General features: G+C 36.1%; 1 protein-coding gene across 3 annotated transcripts; it reads right to left on the bottom strand.

Moving 5' to 3' along the window:
• Positions 1-878: 878 nt before the first annotated feature.
• LOC120091010 (pentatricopeptide repeat-containing protein At1g62914, mitochondrial-like) lies at positions 879-12,834 on the bottom strand. Of its 3 annotated transcripts, XM_039048790.1 has the most exons (5): positions 12,715-12,834; positions 9,403-11,939; positions 8,241-8,339; positions 5,205-5,252; positions 879-1,261 (listed from the first exon to the last, which is right to left on the bottom strand). In XM_039048790.1, exon 2 carries the CDS (start codon positions 11,893-11,895, stop codon positions 9,721-9,723), a length of 2,175 nt encoding a protein of 724 aa, XP_038904718.1. In that variant the 5' UTR covers positions 11,896-11,939; positions 12,715-12,834; the 3' UTR covers positions 879-1,261; positions 5,205-5,252; positions 8,241-8,339; positions 9,403-9,720. The 3 variants fall into 3 exon arrangements, with proteins under 3 accessions (XP_038904718.1, XP_038904719.1, XP_038904717.1); XM_039048791.1 differs by lacking the exon at positions 5,205-5,252 and having other exon boundaries at positions 8,241-8,354; XM_039048789.1 differs by lacking the exon at positions 5,205-5,252.
• Between the last annotated feature and the right edge of the window lie 257 nt (positions 12,835-13,091).

Here is a 13,091-nt window from a genome sequence, read left to right as displayed (position 1 = left end):
AAAAAAAAAAGAAATTGCACAACTTTCCATCCTTGCCTTGCTACAAACCTCCAAAAGACGGGAGTTCAGCATTAAATGTTCCACTTATTCGGCACAACGATTCTGGCCCGTCCAAGTTCTGTCAAGCGCCTTGTTGATGGTGCTTTCCCAAGTCCCAACCCTTCTTGTTGAGTCAGACTCTCTGCAGGTGATTGACATAAATCAACAATCCAGGCTTTGATCTCTCCAAATCCAAAAATGTTACAGATAAAATTTTAGAAGAAGCTTCATCGATCAGTATTGTCGCTTTCTCGAAATGCATAGGAATTGCAGTAATGTAGCCCACCTCCTAACTAGAGCTACTATCAATGCTACTTTTAGCAACTTTCTTCATCCACTTTGGAGTTTTGGAATTGTAGGCCATCTAACCATTTCGTTTTTTTTTTTATTATTTTTAAAATTAAACCTATTTCATCCATATTTCTTACGATGATTTACATTTTTATTAAGTACAATGTTTGAATTCTTAGCCAAATTCCAAAAACAAAAATAACTTTTTAAAAGTTTTTTTAGTTCTCAAAATTTGGTTTGATTTTTTAAACTATTAGTGAAAAGTAGATAATAAAAAAAGAAATTTGGAGATATCCATAAACTTAATTTTAAAAAACAAAAATCGAAAACAAAACAATTACCAAACGAAATCTTAATTATCCAATTTTAATTTGGCTCTCCTCTCCTTTTAAATTTGGAGATTTTTGGCTGGCACCTAATTCGTTGGTTTTTTTTTTTTAAAGATCTATTTTAAAAAATAAATAGATAAAAATAAGTGAATAATAAAATTATTACTTCAAAATTATACTGGTTCATAGAGACAGCAAAGGAATAAAAAGTCAACTATATATCTGAATAAGGAAAACTGATTTTTCATTTTTGCCATTCAAGAGTACAAAAGCAAAGGGGACTAAACAGGAGTAGGAAGGATCCACAGAGAAGAACTTTCATCCTTTTTTCGAAGGATCATCCGGACAAAATTGATGAACATACTCAAATCTGACATTAATTGAAGGGGAAAAAAGAATCGTAATTTCGAAACAAATTTGAAAAAGAATCCTAATTTGGCAATCTCCAAAGTGTCTTTTATCTTTGGAATTACTGTTTCTTTTCAATCACAGTATCTGTTGATTTGATTGTACTAATCACAGTGTGGTTCCTTAAATGAAAATCTGTGCTTTCTTCAAGAGATGATCCAAATTTTTCCTCAGAAAGAAAACACCAAGTGAACCTGAAAACAATCAATGAATATTATTGAATCTGTATACTAATCTAAAGAAATATGGCAAGAGCAATCCAGCAAATATTTCTCTTTCTACCCATACAAGTATTAGTATATACCTATGATTCCTAATACAACAGTTAAAGTAAGGATAAGACCCATAGAATATAGAAAAATAATTGATATCTCGTGATTTAATACATAATATATATGCTACTACTAGTGATGTAATCTTGGGCACTTTTATTCTTCCAAATAACTGAGAGAGAATTGGCAAAGATAAAACCAGAAGGGTAAATTTCCATATCTAGGAAGAAAAATAAACACTGATAATATGCTCAATTCCCCTCTTGGGACATCAGCTCCCACATAAAAGTTCTGGAAGGTTTTGTTCAACTAATGAATCAAATATAATACTCAAATACATTGCATTTCAAAGACTTTATGTTATGGACCCAATTTCAAAATAAACATACACGTAAAATAAAGGAAATAGAACGAGATAGTAGACTCATTTGAGGGAGCCTAAACTTCCGATATGGACTTTTCGGGAATTTTGCATCTCTCCTTTATTTCTGCTCTAAAAAAAACACTCTAAGATGTCACCAAATTGTTCAACTTCAAAACTGTTAGATGATACATAATTAAATTTATCTTCACCTACTAGCTTAAGCTTTTGGGTCAATTGGTGATTTAAGATGATATCAGAGCAGGTGGTCTAAGGAAGTCCTATGTTCAAGCCCTTGCAATATTGTTTCCTCCCAATTTAATATTGATTTCCAATTGTTGGATCTTCTTGATATTTCAAGCCCACAAGTGAGGGAGAGTGTTAGATTATAATTAAATATACCTTCACCCACTAGCTTAAGTTTTTAGGTCAATCAGCGATTTAAGAAAAACAAATAAAAAAATAGCTAAAAAGAATCTAAAATCCAAAAAACTAATAGAATATATAAAGTAGGATCGTGAAATTCCTTTCCAAGAACAAGAAAGGTGAGATTTTTGGAATATATTCTCCTGTGGTCCTCTATGTCCATAACTACATCACCATCATCTTCATACAAGCTTCAATGTGAACAATTTTGCAGTTTTGTGTTTCCCTAGTCCCTTTTTTATAACAAGATAAAAGAAACTATAGATATAAACTTCACAAGGAAATGAATAAGACTTCAGTCCAAATTTTTTATTCTAGAGGAAACATAGTGTAGAAAATCAAGTTTAACTGTCTCATATACGTAGCTTGACTGTTTCCTTGTATGTTCTATTTCCATAAATATTTAGATTAATTGCTTAATTCTAGGTCTTTGATTGAGAAATATCATTCTCATATACATAGCTTCATGGCATCAGAGCCAGACAATTTTCTCAAAATCTAACATCGTCACCGGAACCCTAGCCGCCACCGCCGGACTTATCTTCTTCCACAAACAAGCATTACTGTAACCTTGTTGAAACTGGTGTATTCTCCTCAATGCCAAAAACTACGTCAAGCAGATAGCCGTCGTCACCATCCTCAGGCGAAGCCGTCGTCGCCGTCCTCAGACGAAGCCATTGCCACCGTCTCTCACCTCAAAAACCCTAGTTTCCTCTTATTTTTTTAGGGTTTCAATCACAGACGGTTGCTGATCTTATTCATTACCAATGTCGTCACCCTCATCAATCAATATCTTGCCGCCGTTCGTCGATCTGATATCGTGCACCACCGTCGCCGCCGCTCCATCTCTCCAAAAATCTAATCTCTTTTTTCTTTTCTTTTCCTTTCATTTGTTTTATAATGTCACGATCAGAATCGCAAACTGTTATCTCACCATTCATTGAGAGTAGCAATCCACAAATAACATGTCACAAACTCAAAGGCCACAACTACCTTCAACAGTTGCAATCTGTGATGATGTTTATGTATGGTCGTGGACAAAGGACTAGATCACGAGTAAAGCTACTTCATCCAAAGTTGAGGATCCAAAATTTTGCACATGGACGACCGAAACAATCAAGTTATAAGTTGGTTAATCAACTCCATAGACCCTGAAATTGGAGAAAACTTTCTATTTTCAAGAGAAAAAGAGATTTGGTATGCTGCCCGAGACACTTCTTCAAATAAGGAAAATACTGCTGAACTTTTCCAAATTGAGACCACTCTTCAAGATCTCAAACAAGGACTTAATCGATCTCTGGATGAAGCTCGCAGTCGAATTCTTGGTACTAAACCACTACCTAGTCTTCGAGAAGTTTTTGCTGAAGTTCGTAGGGAAGAAAGTCGAAAGCAAATAATGATGGGACAAACTGAACCTCTTCCTATGCAAAGTGGATCTGCTCTCATTTCCAAACTAGATCATGTGATGATGGAATTACTCTTGCTGCCAGAGGAAACTCCCAATCATTTAATGATAGTCGACGAAGACCATGGTGTGATCATTGTCATAAACTAGGACACATTAAAGATACATGTTGGAAAATACATGGAAAACCAGCACATTGGAAGCCAAATACTGCCAAATCAGATCGAGAAACCAAGGGTAATGCTCTTATATCTGAAACGTCTAACCAACCACCATTAGGTCTATCATCCCTCCACGAACAGTTCTCCTGCACATGTCCGAGATCTTGGCAGAAGATGCAAAACTTGTAAGATTCCCCTTCATTAGGTCCACCAGTAGGTCGCTCTTCAAACTCAATTATTATCCGCCGGGACACGTCTGTCTTGACCCCTCGTACCAAATCCTGAGATGAACTCCCGTTATATTAGTTCTTTTCAATTTCGTTGGTCGATGCCAGGTCTGACATCAACTTTTTACTACTATTGCTAGAGTCCGCAGCTATTTGTAAATGATTTACTCTCTGAATCCGCTCCTGTATTTCCCTAGTTTTCTTTTGGAAATAGTGACAAATTTTCCAAATATGGCCATTTTTACCACAGCCATAGCAAATCCCGGTCCCATTAAACACGGACCACTGTGGTTTTTACCACACCTCGAACATCCCCTATTTATTCGGGATTCCGATAAACTCAAATCAGGCACAGAAGTTTGATATTCAAAGTTATCAGTTAAACAATGCTCAATTGTTTCAGGGTTTCCCCTTAAGTTAGCGCCGCGGATCAATTCCTGCGTTCGGGATTTCTGCCCACACCAAGGGTCTGTTGCTCGGATTCATCTCCTACAGTGAAAGTCATTCAAGTTACTATCTAATTTAACTAATCTTTTTACCCTATTTCCCTTTTTCCCGGGGTTTCCTGTAACCCTTTTTTGTTTCTCGACTTTCAAACCAAACTTGTTACTAACTGTTTCCGGTAACCACCTGGTATCGTTTATCCTTTCCCTGGTCCTACTAGGACCTTACTTTACTCATCTCCTTCCCAGGTTTTCTACCTGCACCCCATTTTATCCACCTTTTCAGTTTTGACTCAAACCAGTATTAACTATACCGGCTTCCAAATCCTAGGTAAGCCTTTTCCTTGACAATGACTTGGCATCAACTCAATTTTTCTTTCTTATTCCTTTCCAGGCTTTTACATAAACCCTTGTCCTGACATTAATCTATGTCAATTTTTATTCTCAACTTCCCTAGGTTTTATATAAACCTTCCTAGACTCAACTTCCCAGATCTTACATAAAACCTTTGTTTTTGATACTGACTTAGTATCGACTTGGTTCCCATTCCCCTTTTTCCCAGGTTTTACGTAAACCTATTGCTCTGATACCAACCTGCCACACCCCTCCCGTGCCTAATACCCAAGACCCAAAAGGGGCGTGAAAACAGCCAATATCACCCTTTTGTGACATCAACTGCCCAACCCTACTCACAACTAGGCAGCTAGTATACCAACAATTCTTTATTTGTACTAACAATTAAGAATGTCTACAATATTCATTATAAATTTTATATAAATGATCTAGCTATCCTAATGACCTTCAACCATCTCGATTCGAGTTGCGCTCTTGTGAGAGATTACCAATTCCTGGTGTTGGTGGCTTTTCCCTGAACACTCCGCTTTTGCTACCTGGGGGGGGGGGGGAAAGAAAAACATTTGGAAAACATGAGCTATAAAGTCCAGTGAGTGGTGCCTTTAAATAGACAAATAACTTTGATTTCAGAAAATATACTTTTTCAAAATCAATTTATAATCAACAAGAACATTATCACAAGTTCAATAGTATTTCTCCAGCCAATCTGCTGGATTATCCTCAACTCAACCGCTGGTTAAAACAAATCAACCCCAGCTTGACCACTGGTTACCACATAATATAAACATCCCCAGTTTTACCACTGGTTATCCCTGGCATGATCATACATTTTCCCCGGCACTTTCGAACGTACCCTAAAGCAAGGTATCAACAATTCCTGTGGAAACTTTCCTTGTACCCTATTATCCCGCAAATGTGCACATCGACTATTTTCCCGCTAGCTATGCTTAGATAACTTGACTATATTCCCGTCAGTCGTCACTGACTATAATTTCCGCCGACCGAAGCTGACTAATATTTTCCCGTCAACCGAAGCCGACTATATTTTCCCACCAAGTACCTTTTCAAGCATGCTAACTATATATCCCAAGTATAATTTCAATTCCAACACAAACATACAAGCAATATCTTAACAGCATAGTAACAAGTAAACATATATCCCTGATCATGCAATTTAACATTATCCCCTATATATATTTACCTATATATATAGAAATTTCATCAATAATACAATAAACACAATAACCACTCACGGTTTTTGCAGGGATTCTTTCTGCAAGTTCACTAGTTCCCTTGAAGTGTTTCCTGGAATTCTCCCATTTCCAAGGAAATTCCAATTAATACCATAATTCCTCAAAATAACTTTAAATCATCCAAAATATCCTCTTATACTAAATTTACCAGCTTACTCTACTTAAAATGACCAAAATCGGCTAGATCCCTCAAATAGCCTATTCTGGGTATTGACGTCGCAACAAGGCGTGTCTGCGCGCATACAGGGGCTGGGCAACACGTCCGTGGGCGTCGATCCTCGCACAGAAGGCGTGCAGCGTGGGCGGGAGGCGCGCGCAATGCGTCGAGCAGCGATCACAGACTTTAGAACTTGGAAACTTGGGAATGACACATAGCACACAACCTACCGCACAACTCTTGCTCATCGTGTAGATCTTGCATCTATCGCTTAGCTATCGCATCCATCGCTTAGCGCTATCGTTTAGCGCGACTCTCTGCATCGTCTAGCGCCGCACTTTACCGCACGATCACTTACCGCATCGTTTAGCTCCGCGCATTTACTAAACGATCGTCCAGCACCCGTCTACACGATCGTCTACCTCATCGTATAGCGTCGCTCATTTGCTACACAATCGTCTCCCTCATCGTGTAGCGTCATTCCTTTGCTACACGATTGTCCAGTACGCAAAACTTCAATGCAAGCCTCCACACTTAGCCAATTTCTTGAGGCTTTTATTTAAGCTAGTCCTAGTGGTGTTATATCCCAAGATGATCGCAACCTTGCATTACTTTGGCCCTTACATACAGCCAAGGCTCGTTTCCCTAGCTTAACCCAATATAGTCTAGGTTAAGGGTTAGGGTCTTACATTTCGTTAACAAGAGGCTAGCCGATGGTAAGCTATACCATGAGGTGTTGATTGAGACTTGGTTTGACTCAAGGGTTGACATGCATTGGAGATGTGCTATATGCCAGGGACATCCGAGGGCATGTGGGCGCATAGGACAGGGCTAATACTATGCGTTGGCGTTGAACGCATGGTGTGAACTATGCGACCAAGGCAAAGAGAAGTTAGTGTCATGTTCGGCAAAAGCCTAGGATGGACCCATAGGGGTGATTGGGTAAGGTCGTGTGAGGATTAAGAATTGGCCGAGATTTTACTATGCGTTGGAAAGAGTGTTGCCATGCATTGACAAGCCTTAGTGTAGGTGTGCTTCGAGGTTGTCACATGGGTGACTATGCAATGGAATGCATAGGCAAATGTTGATCGCAAGGATGCCAAGAGCGTGGTAAGTTGAGACTAGCATTTGCCTAATATCAAGCTAAATTCAAAAGGTCATTCTCAACATGTTGAACCTGGGTCCCAATAAAAAGGTGCAATGCAACCCAAAACTTCCAAAACTTTTGGCGGAGTTAATAGGCAATAATATGAAACTATGTGCAACCCACAATTTCGACTATAGAAATTGGGCTGACAACTATTTGAAGGAAGGAAACAAACAATATCAAAGAATCACATTCAGGCTAATCAAACACCTATTACATCAACAACTACTGTTGATGTCAAAAAGACTACCTCAGTTAAAAAGATGACACCAGATGAATTAGCTAAGAGATGAAAGAAAGGCCTATGTTTCGACTACAACGACAATTTTGGACTCGGACACGTGTGCAAAATTATTCAGTACTAAAGCATCCAAATAGTTATGGACATAGAAAACCCATCAGAGAATGTTTTGATAATATCACCCCAAGGGTGAAGGGTGTCCCCTTTAGGAGAGAAGGAATGTTATAATCCTACTTTATTTATTTCATTAGTTTTTTAGCTTTTAGATTCTTTTAATTATTTTTTTTTATTTGTATTTGAATTGGTCAATTAAGTGCGTTAGATGGATTCCCATTACATAATAATGGAATTCAAAGTAGTGGTAGCTTAACTTTAGTTTTGTTTTGTTTTGTTTTGTTTTTTTTTTTTTTTTTTTTTGGTGATGGATAGTCATTTTGCCCGAAACATTAAACTAAAAATTCTCTAAGGGCCTTCCAAAAATTCCTTCCAAGGCGTGTTGAAAAATCTTATGAATTCAGTCGTCCTCCAAGTTCGACCAGACATTAATGATTATATTTCTATCTGCCATGAAACTTCCCATTCAAATTTGTTATAACATACATAATTGTAAACATTATGAAAATTGGATGGTATTCCTAAAGCTCGCAACATTGGTATTCCAGTTGATTACTTCAGCTATAAATGAAGGCATAAAATAAAACTAAATGAACTATACTTGAAATGTACCTGACTTCCCTCAATGCATATCCTAGCAGGTAGATGAAATTCCCATGTCACGGGGTCATATTACTTCAACTTGCTCTATAGCTTCTCTCTCCTTGTTCTCTAAAGCAAAGAATTCTAGAGTTAATGTCAGAAAAAAAACAGTGTTACTGATATGATATTTAAGGGTCAGCTTGATTGACAATCTAGATTCTACTTTATGTTTTTAGATTTACTAAATTCAGTGAATATTTGTTTGGCAGACAATCCGAATTCTATTTTTGAAAACTGTTTTCAGATTTTGTGATTCCAATATAAATTTTGAAAACAACATTTTTAATGTTTTGATTGTATCCAGAATTTGAATTTTAAAATTTAAAATGTATAATCATATTAAATAATATTAAAAACATTTAGAAATATAATATATGTCATGTTATTAACTCAATTCAATTTTTTAAAAATTAAAATATTTATTATGTAATATATTATAAATTAGGTTAAATTCCAAATTTGGTCCCTATGATTAGGATAAAGTTAAAAGTTCGTCCATATGGTTTTAAAATTTAGATTTTAGTTCCTATGGTTTGATAGAACTTCACATATAGTCTCTATGGTTTGTTAAGTTCTTTTAAATAATCTCTAACGTAGGGACTATTTATGAAGCTTTTATCAAACTATAGGGGGTAAATTCAAATTAATCATAAGACCTAAATTTTAACTTCTTCCAAACTATAAGGATAAAATTTTCAATTTATCCTATAAATTATATATTATTACAAAATAATAATTTAAAAATTTTTCTTTTAACATAAAACATGTTCATAAATAAATTAATAATAGTTTATTATCAACTAATATTTACTGGGCAACTACAATTAGTTTGCAATTATTTAAATTAGAATTCAATTTCTGAATTTTACTACCAAACACATTTCTAAAAACATGAAATACAACTCTGTTTTCCTTTAATCCCTTGTTTTCAAATTTCCTCTACCAAACAGGCCCTAAGCAATTGTATTTATTTTAAGCTAACAGGTTTCTCTAGAAATCTCAGTTTCACCCGAGCAAATGCATTAAAGGTTTATCTAGAAATCTATGGAGGGCAAACGCATTTAAGCTAACAATACCTAGAATGTGGTCATCAATTTTCTCTTTTAGAAAAAATAGAAGAGACATAACTCACCTTTTAATCCAAAACTGTTCTTGCTGTTGCTGCTAACAGAAAAAGGATTTGGCAGTATGAGATCACAATCCTTTGTCTTGATAACTCTCCCCTCCACTTGTCAACTATTTTTCCATTTCCTCATTTGACATAGCTCATTTATTAGGGGGATTAGTGTCAAGGAGAAAGCTTGAGAAAATGGTCAAAAATCAAGGAACAGCATTAAACATTATATGTAAACATCAACTGATCAGATGGAATGTCGTGAAACAACATGGTCACGTATGCCCAGGTCATGAACCATTGATGGATCAAATGGCATGCTGTGAAAGTTGGTTGTCATGAATTCCCTAGGCCCTCGACTAGTATGCTGCTTATGTTATCTTCAATGGTGGAATTCTCATTAATTACCCTATCCCCAGTCTTCTCTTGAAATAGAGAGCCAATCAGCAATCCATGAGTCATAGCATCCGGTACCCACCCCTTTTCCAACATTGAGTCCAACAATTTACATGCTTCGTACTTTCTGTCCTCTTTCCATAACCCATTGATAAGTAAGTTGTAAGTTGCAGTATTTACAAGGTCAGTATGAGTAATCAGTTTATCAATTGTAGTTGAAATCATATGCAGCTGAGAATGGTTGGCTATACATAAAAATAAATCATAAAGTCCTTCTGAATCGGGTAGAAGACCCTCATTGATCATTCGGTTGAAAAGCAATATAGACTCCTTTACTCGATTCATGGCACTAAAACTACGTATGAGAATGTAGTATGTCTCCATATTAAGGCTATAACCCAACACCAGCATCTGTGATAAGACTAGTAAGACAAACTCTACCTTGTTAGATTTAGACAACTCATGCATTATAGAAGCATAAGTCAAAGTTTTACAAGAAGTACCAGCATAACATGCCAACTGTAGCAGCACTAATGCTTCATCAACGTGTCCTAAATCACACATCCCCTTGACCAACATATCAAATACAGACGGATGAAGAGGGTATCTATTTTTAGACATGTAGCAAAAAACTTCTGCAGCCTCAAGAGTCCTATGGGCTTGGCAAAGGCCTTCTATAAGCTCAGAGTAACATCCAGCATTCAGAATCCAACATCTAGCATGTACCTCATTCATTAACTGTAATGCAGCCTCATACCTCCTGGATTTACAGTTTCCAACTATGAGAGCTGCATATGTGTCTTCGTTAGGAACAAATGACGACACAATCATTTTACTAAGGAATTCAAAAGCGCTTCCAATTCTTGCATTGTTGCACAACCATCCAATAACTATGTTCCAAGATTTGCAATCATCAATATTCATTTTTGACATTTTCACTAGGATACAATTTGCTAATAAAATCTTTCCAGCATTGGAGCAACCTTCAAGCAACGCATTGTGAGGAGAAGTGTAAAAAGCACATCTATCTTCCACAAACTTTATAGCCTCATCTGTTTTCCCAAGCTCAAAAAAAACTTTTATAATACTTACATACACATTTTCTTCAGGCATCAGACCACTTTCAACCATCTCTTCAAGCAGGAATAATGCCTCATCTAATGAAAGGTTTTTGCACAAACTTTGTATTAGAGTACTATAAATGAAGGCAATTGGTACAATATTGGAAGCCTTCATCATTCTAAACAACCAGCTTCCAACATCTATTCTATCTTCCCTACAAAATAAAGATATTGCATATGTATAAAAGCTCAAATCAAGTTTGCACCTAATTTTGTACATTATACCCAAAACTAAAACAGCTTCATCCACTAGATTTTTTGTAATTAAACCATTTAAGAGAACCTCAAATGTTTTACTGTTAGGACTGCATCCTTTCTTGCTCATTCTCCTAAACTGGTTCATGGCTGTCTTAATTTGTTCAGCATGAAACAATGCAGCTAACAGAAAGTTCAACGTGTCAACATTTGGTACAATGCCAGCTTTCACCATTTCCTTGTAAACAAATAACACTTCCTGAATGTCTCTATTCTCCTCAACAAAAACAGCCAATACAACATTAAATGTCTCTATTGAAGGCTTTAAACCAACCAAATTTATGTGAGAAAGTACCCCGAGTGCTTCTCTGGTTCTACCACGTCTAACAAAGGCATTAACCAAAGTGACAATAACTTCCTCTACACCCGAACACCCATCTTTCACGAGATCTCGACAAGTCCTCTCCATTTCCTCAATGTCCCCATCCAAACCCAGCTTGAGAATGGTCTCGTAATATGTTTGGACAGTCTGGAAAAATCCCTTCTGGATAGCCAGACATTTGAAGATTTCTACCTCTGAGTTCAAGTACTTATCATTATCCAAACCTTTGACTGAGCTGTTCGAGACAGACTTATCACTCAAGAATTGAGTACTTTGTTTTGACCTTGAACAGTTCTGCATATTTTCCAGGAAAGTATCAACATGAATACCACTGAGAACTGGAGATAAGCATGAATTTCGTATAATGCCTTTGAGAAACTTCTTCACAAGAGTTGACGGCATGAGCCTTGCAGCCATTTAAGTTTATCATTAATTGAAAAGAGATTATCATTGTGCAACTCCTGAAAAGGGGTGAGGAAAATATTAATTGAAAGTACTCAAATAGATATAGTGAAACTCGAAAGTAATCAAATAGATAGCTAAACCAAACAGAGATAGCAAGTTCAACATTTTTTTCACATTCAATTCACAATTCTAAGTTCCACAATCTACGTTTCTTTTAGCAGCAATTACACTTCTTTCCCCACATATTCAAATGACAAAAAAGATGACAATTAAGGAAATGTTAAAAAGAAATTACAGAGCAACATCTAATCCTACAAACCAAAGAATTCATTAAACTCCAACAGCAATATCGAAAATATTTATTAAAAAAAAAAAAAAACAGATTATGTAGGCAGCCAAGCAAAATTAGTCATGCCCAGATTTTAATATTGCAAAATGCTTCATAAAGCACAGAAATCTCAACTGCAACAAAAGAAAACAAACGTAATTACATAATCTATTTACATTTCGACGGCTAACTATCAAGTATAAGAAATCAAATCGGTGTGAAGTATGAAATCAAAGAAAATTATAAACTGATTGGAATAAAATAAAACCAAAGAACTTGCCCACTTCAATTATTTTGGCTGTAATCTGGAGTAGATAAAACCCATCTGTTTTTAACACGAGAAAGGGCAGAAGAACAATAAAAAATTCAACATTTTCACAAATTGACGAAGATGCGTAATTGGGTGAGTGAACAAACGTCAAGCTCATAATACTGAGAATCACAAAGCAGAATCAAATTAAAGATGCTCGATAAATGGAAGAGAAAAGAAAAGAATGAATTACTCAAAAATGGAGGAGGCGGAGGTGAAGCATGGAGTAAGAGGGAAGCAGTAGGAAACATAAATGGAGATGAGAAAAGGGAAATCAACAGCGACGAAATCGGAAATTTTGAAGAGGGAGCCGAAATTCCTTTGTAAAATTGGGTTTAAGTATGGGTTTTTTATTTTATTTTTTTACACGGTCATGAAAATTCTTACGGATGACCATTTTTTGGGCCTAAAATGTTAAGTGGCCCATTTTTAAAAAATAATATCAATTGATCTTAGGCTGACATTATTACCATACCAAATTACATAAATTGTCCTCACCTATTTATCTTCTTACCCTTTTACTGAAAACTAACTAAAACTAAAAACTCTTCAAGCGTAACGGCTTCGTAT

This window comes from Benincasa hispida, chromosome 11 (assembly GCF_009727055.1).
Source record: "Benincasa hispida cultivar B227 chromosome 11, ASM972705v1, whole genome shotgun sequence".
Lineage (NCBI taxonomy): Eukaryota > Viridiplantae > Streptophyta > Magnoliopsida > Cucurbitales > Cucurbitaceae > Benincasa > Benincasa hispida.
The sequence above is the reverse complement of the archived record's forward strand: the minus strand, read 5'-3'. Positions and strand labels throughout refer to the sequence as shown.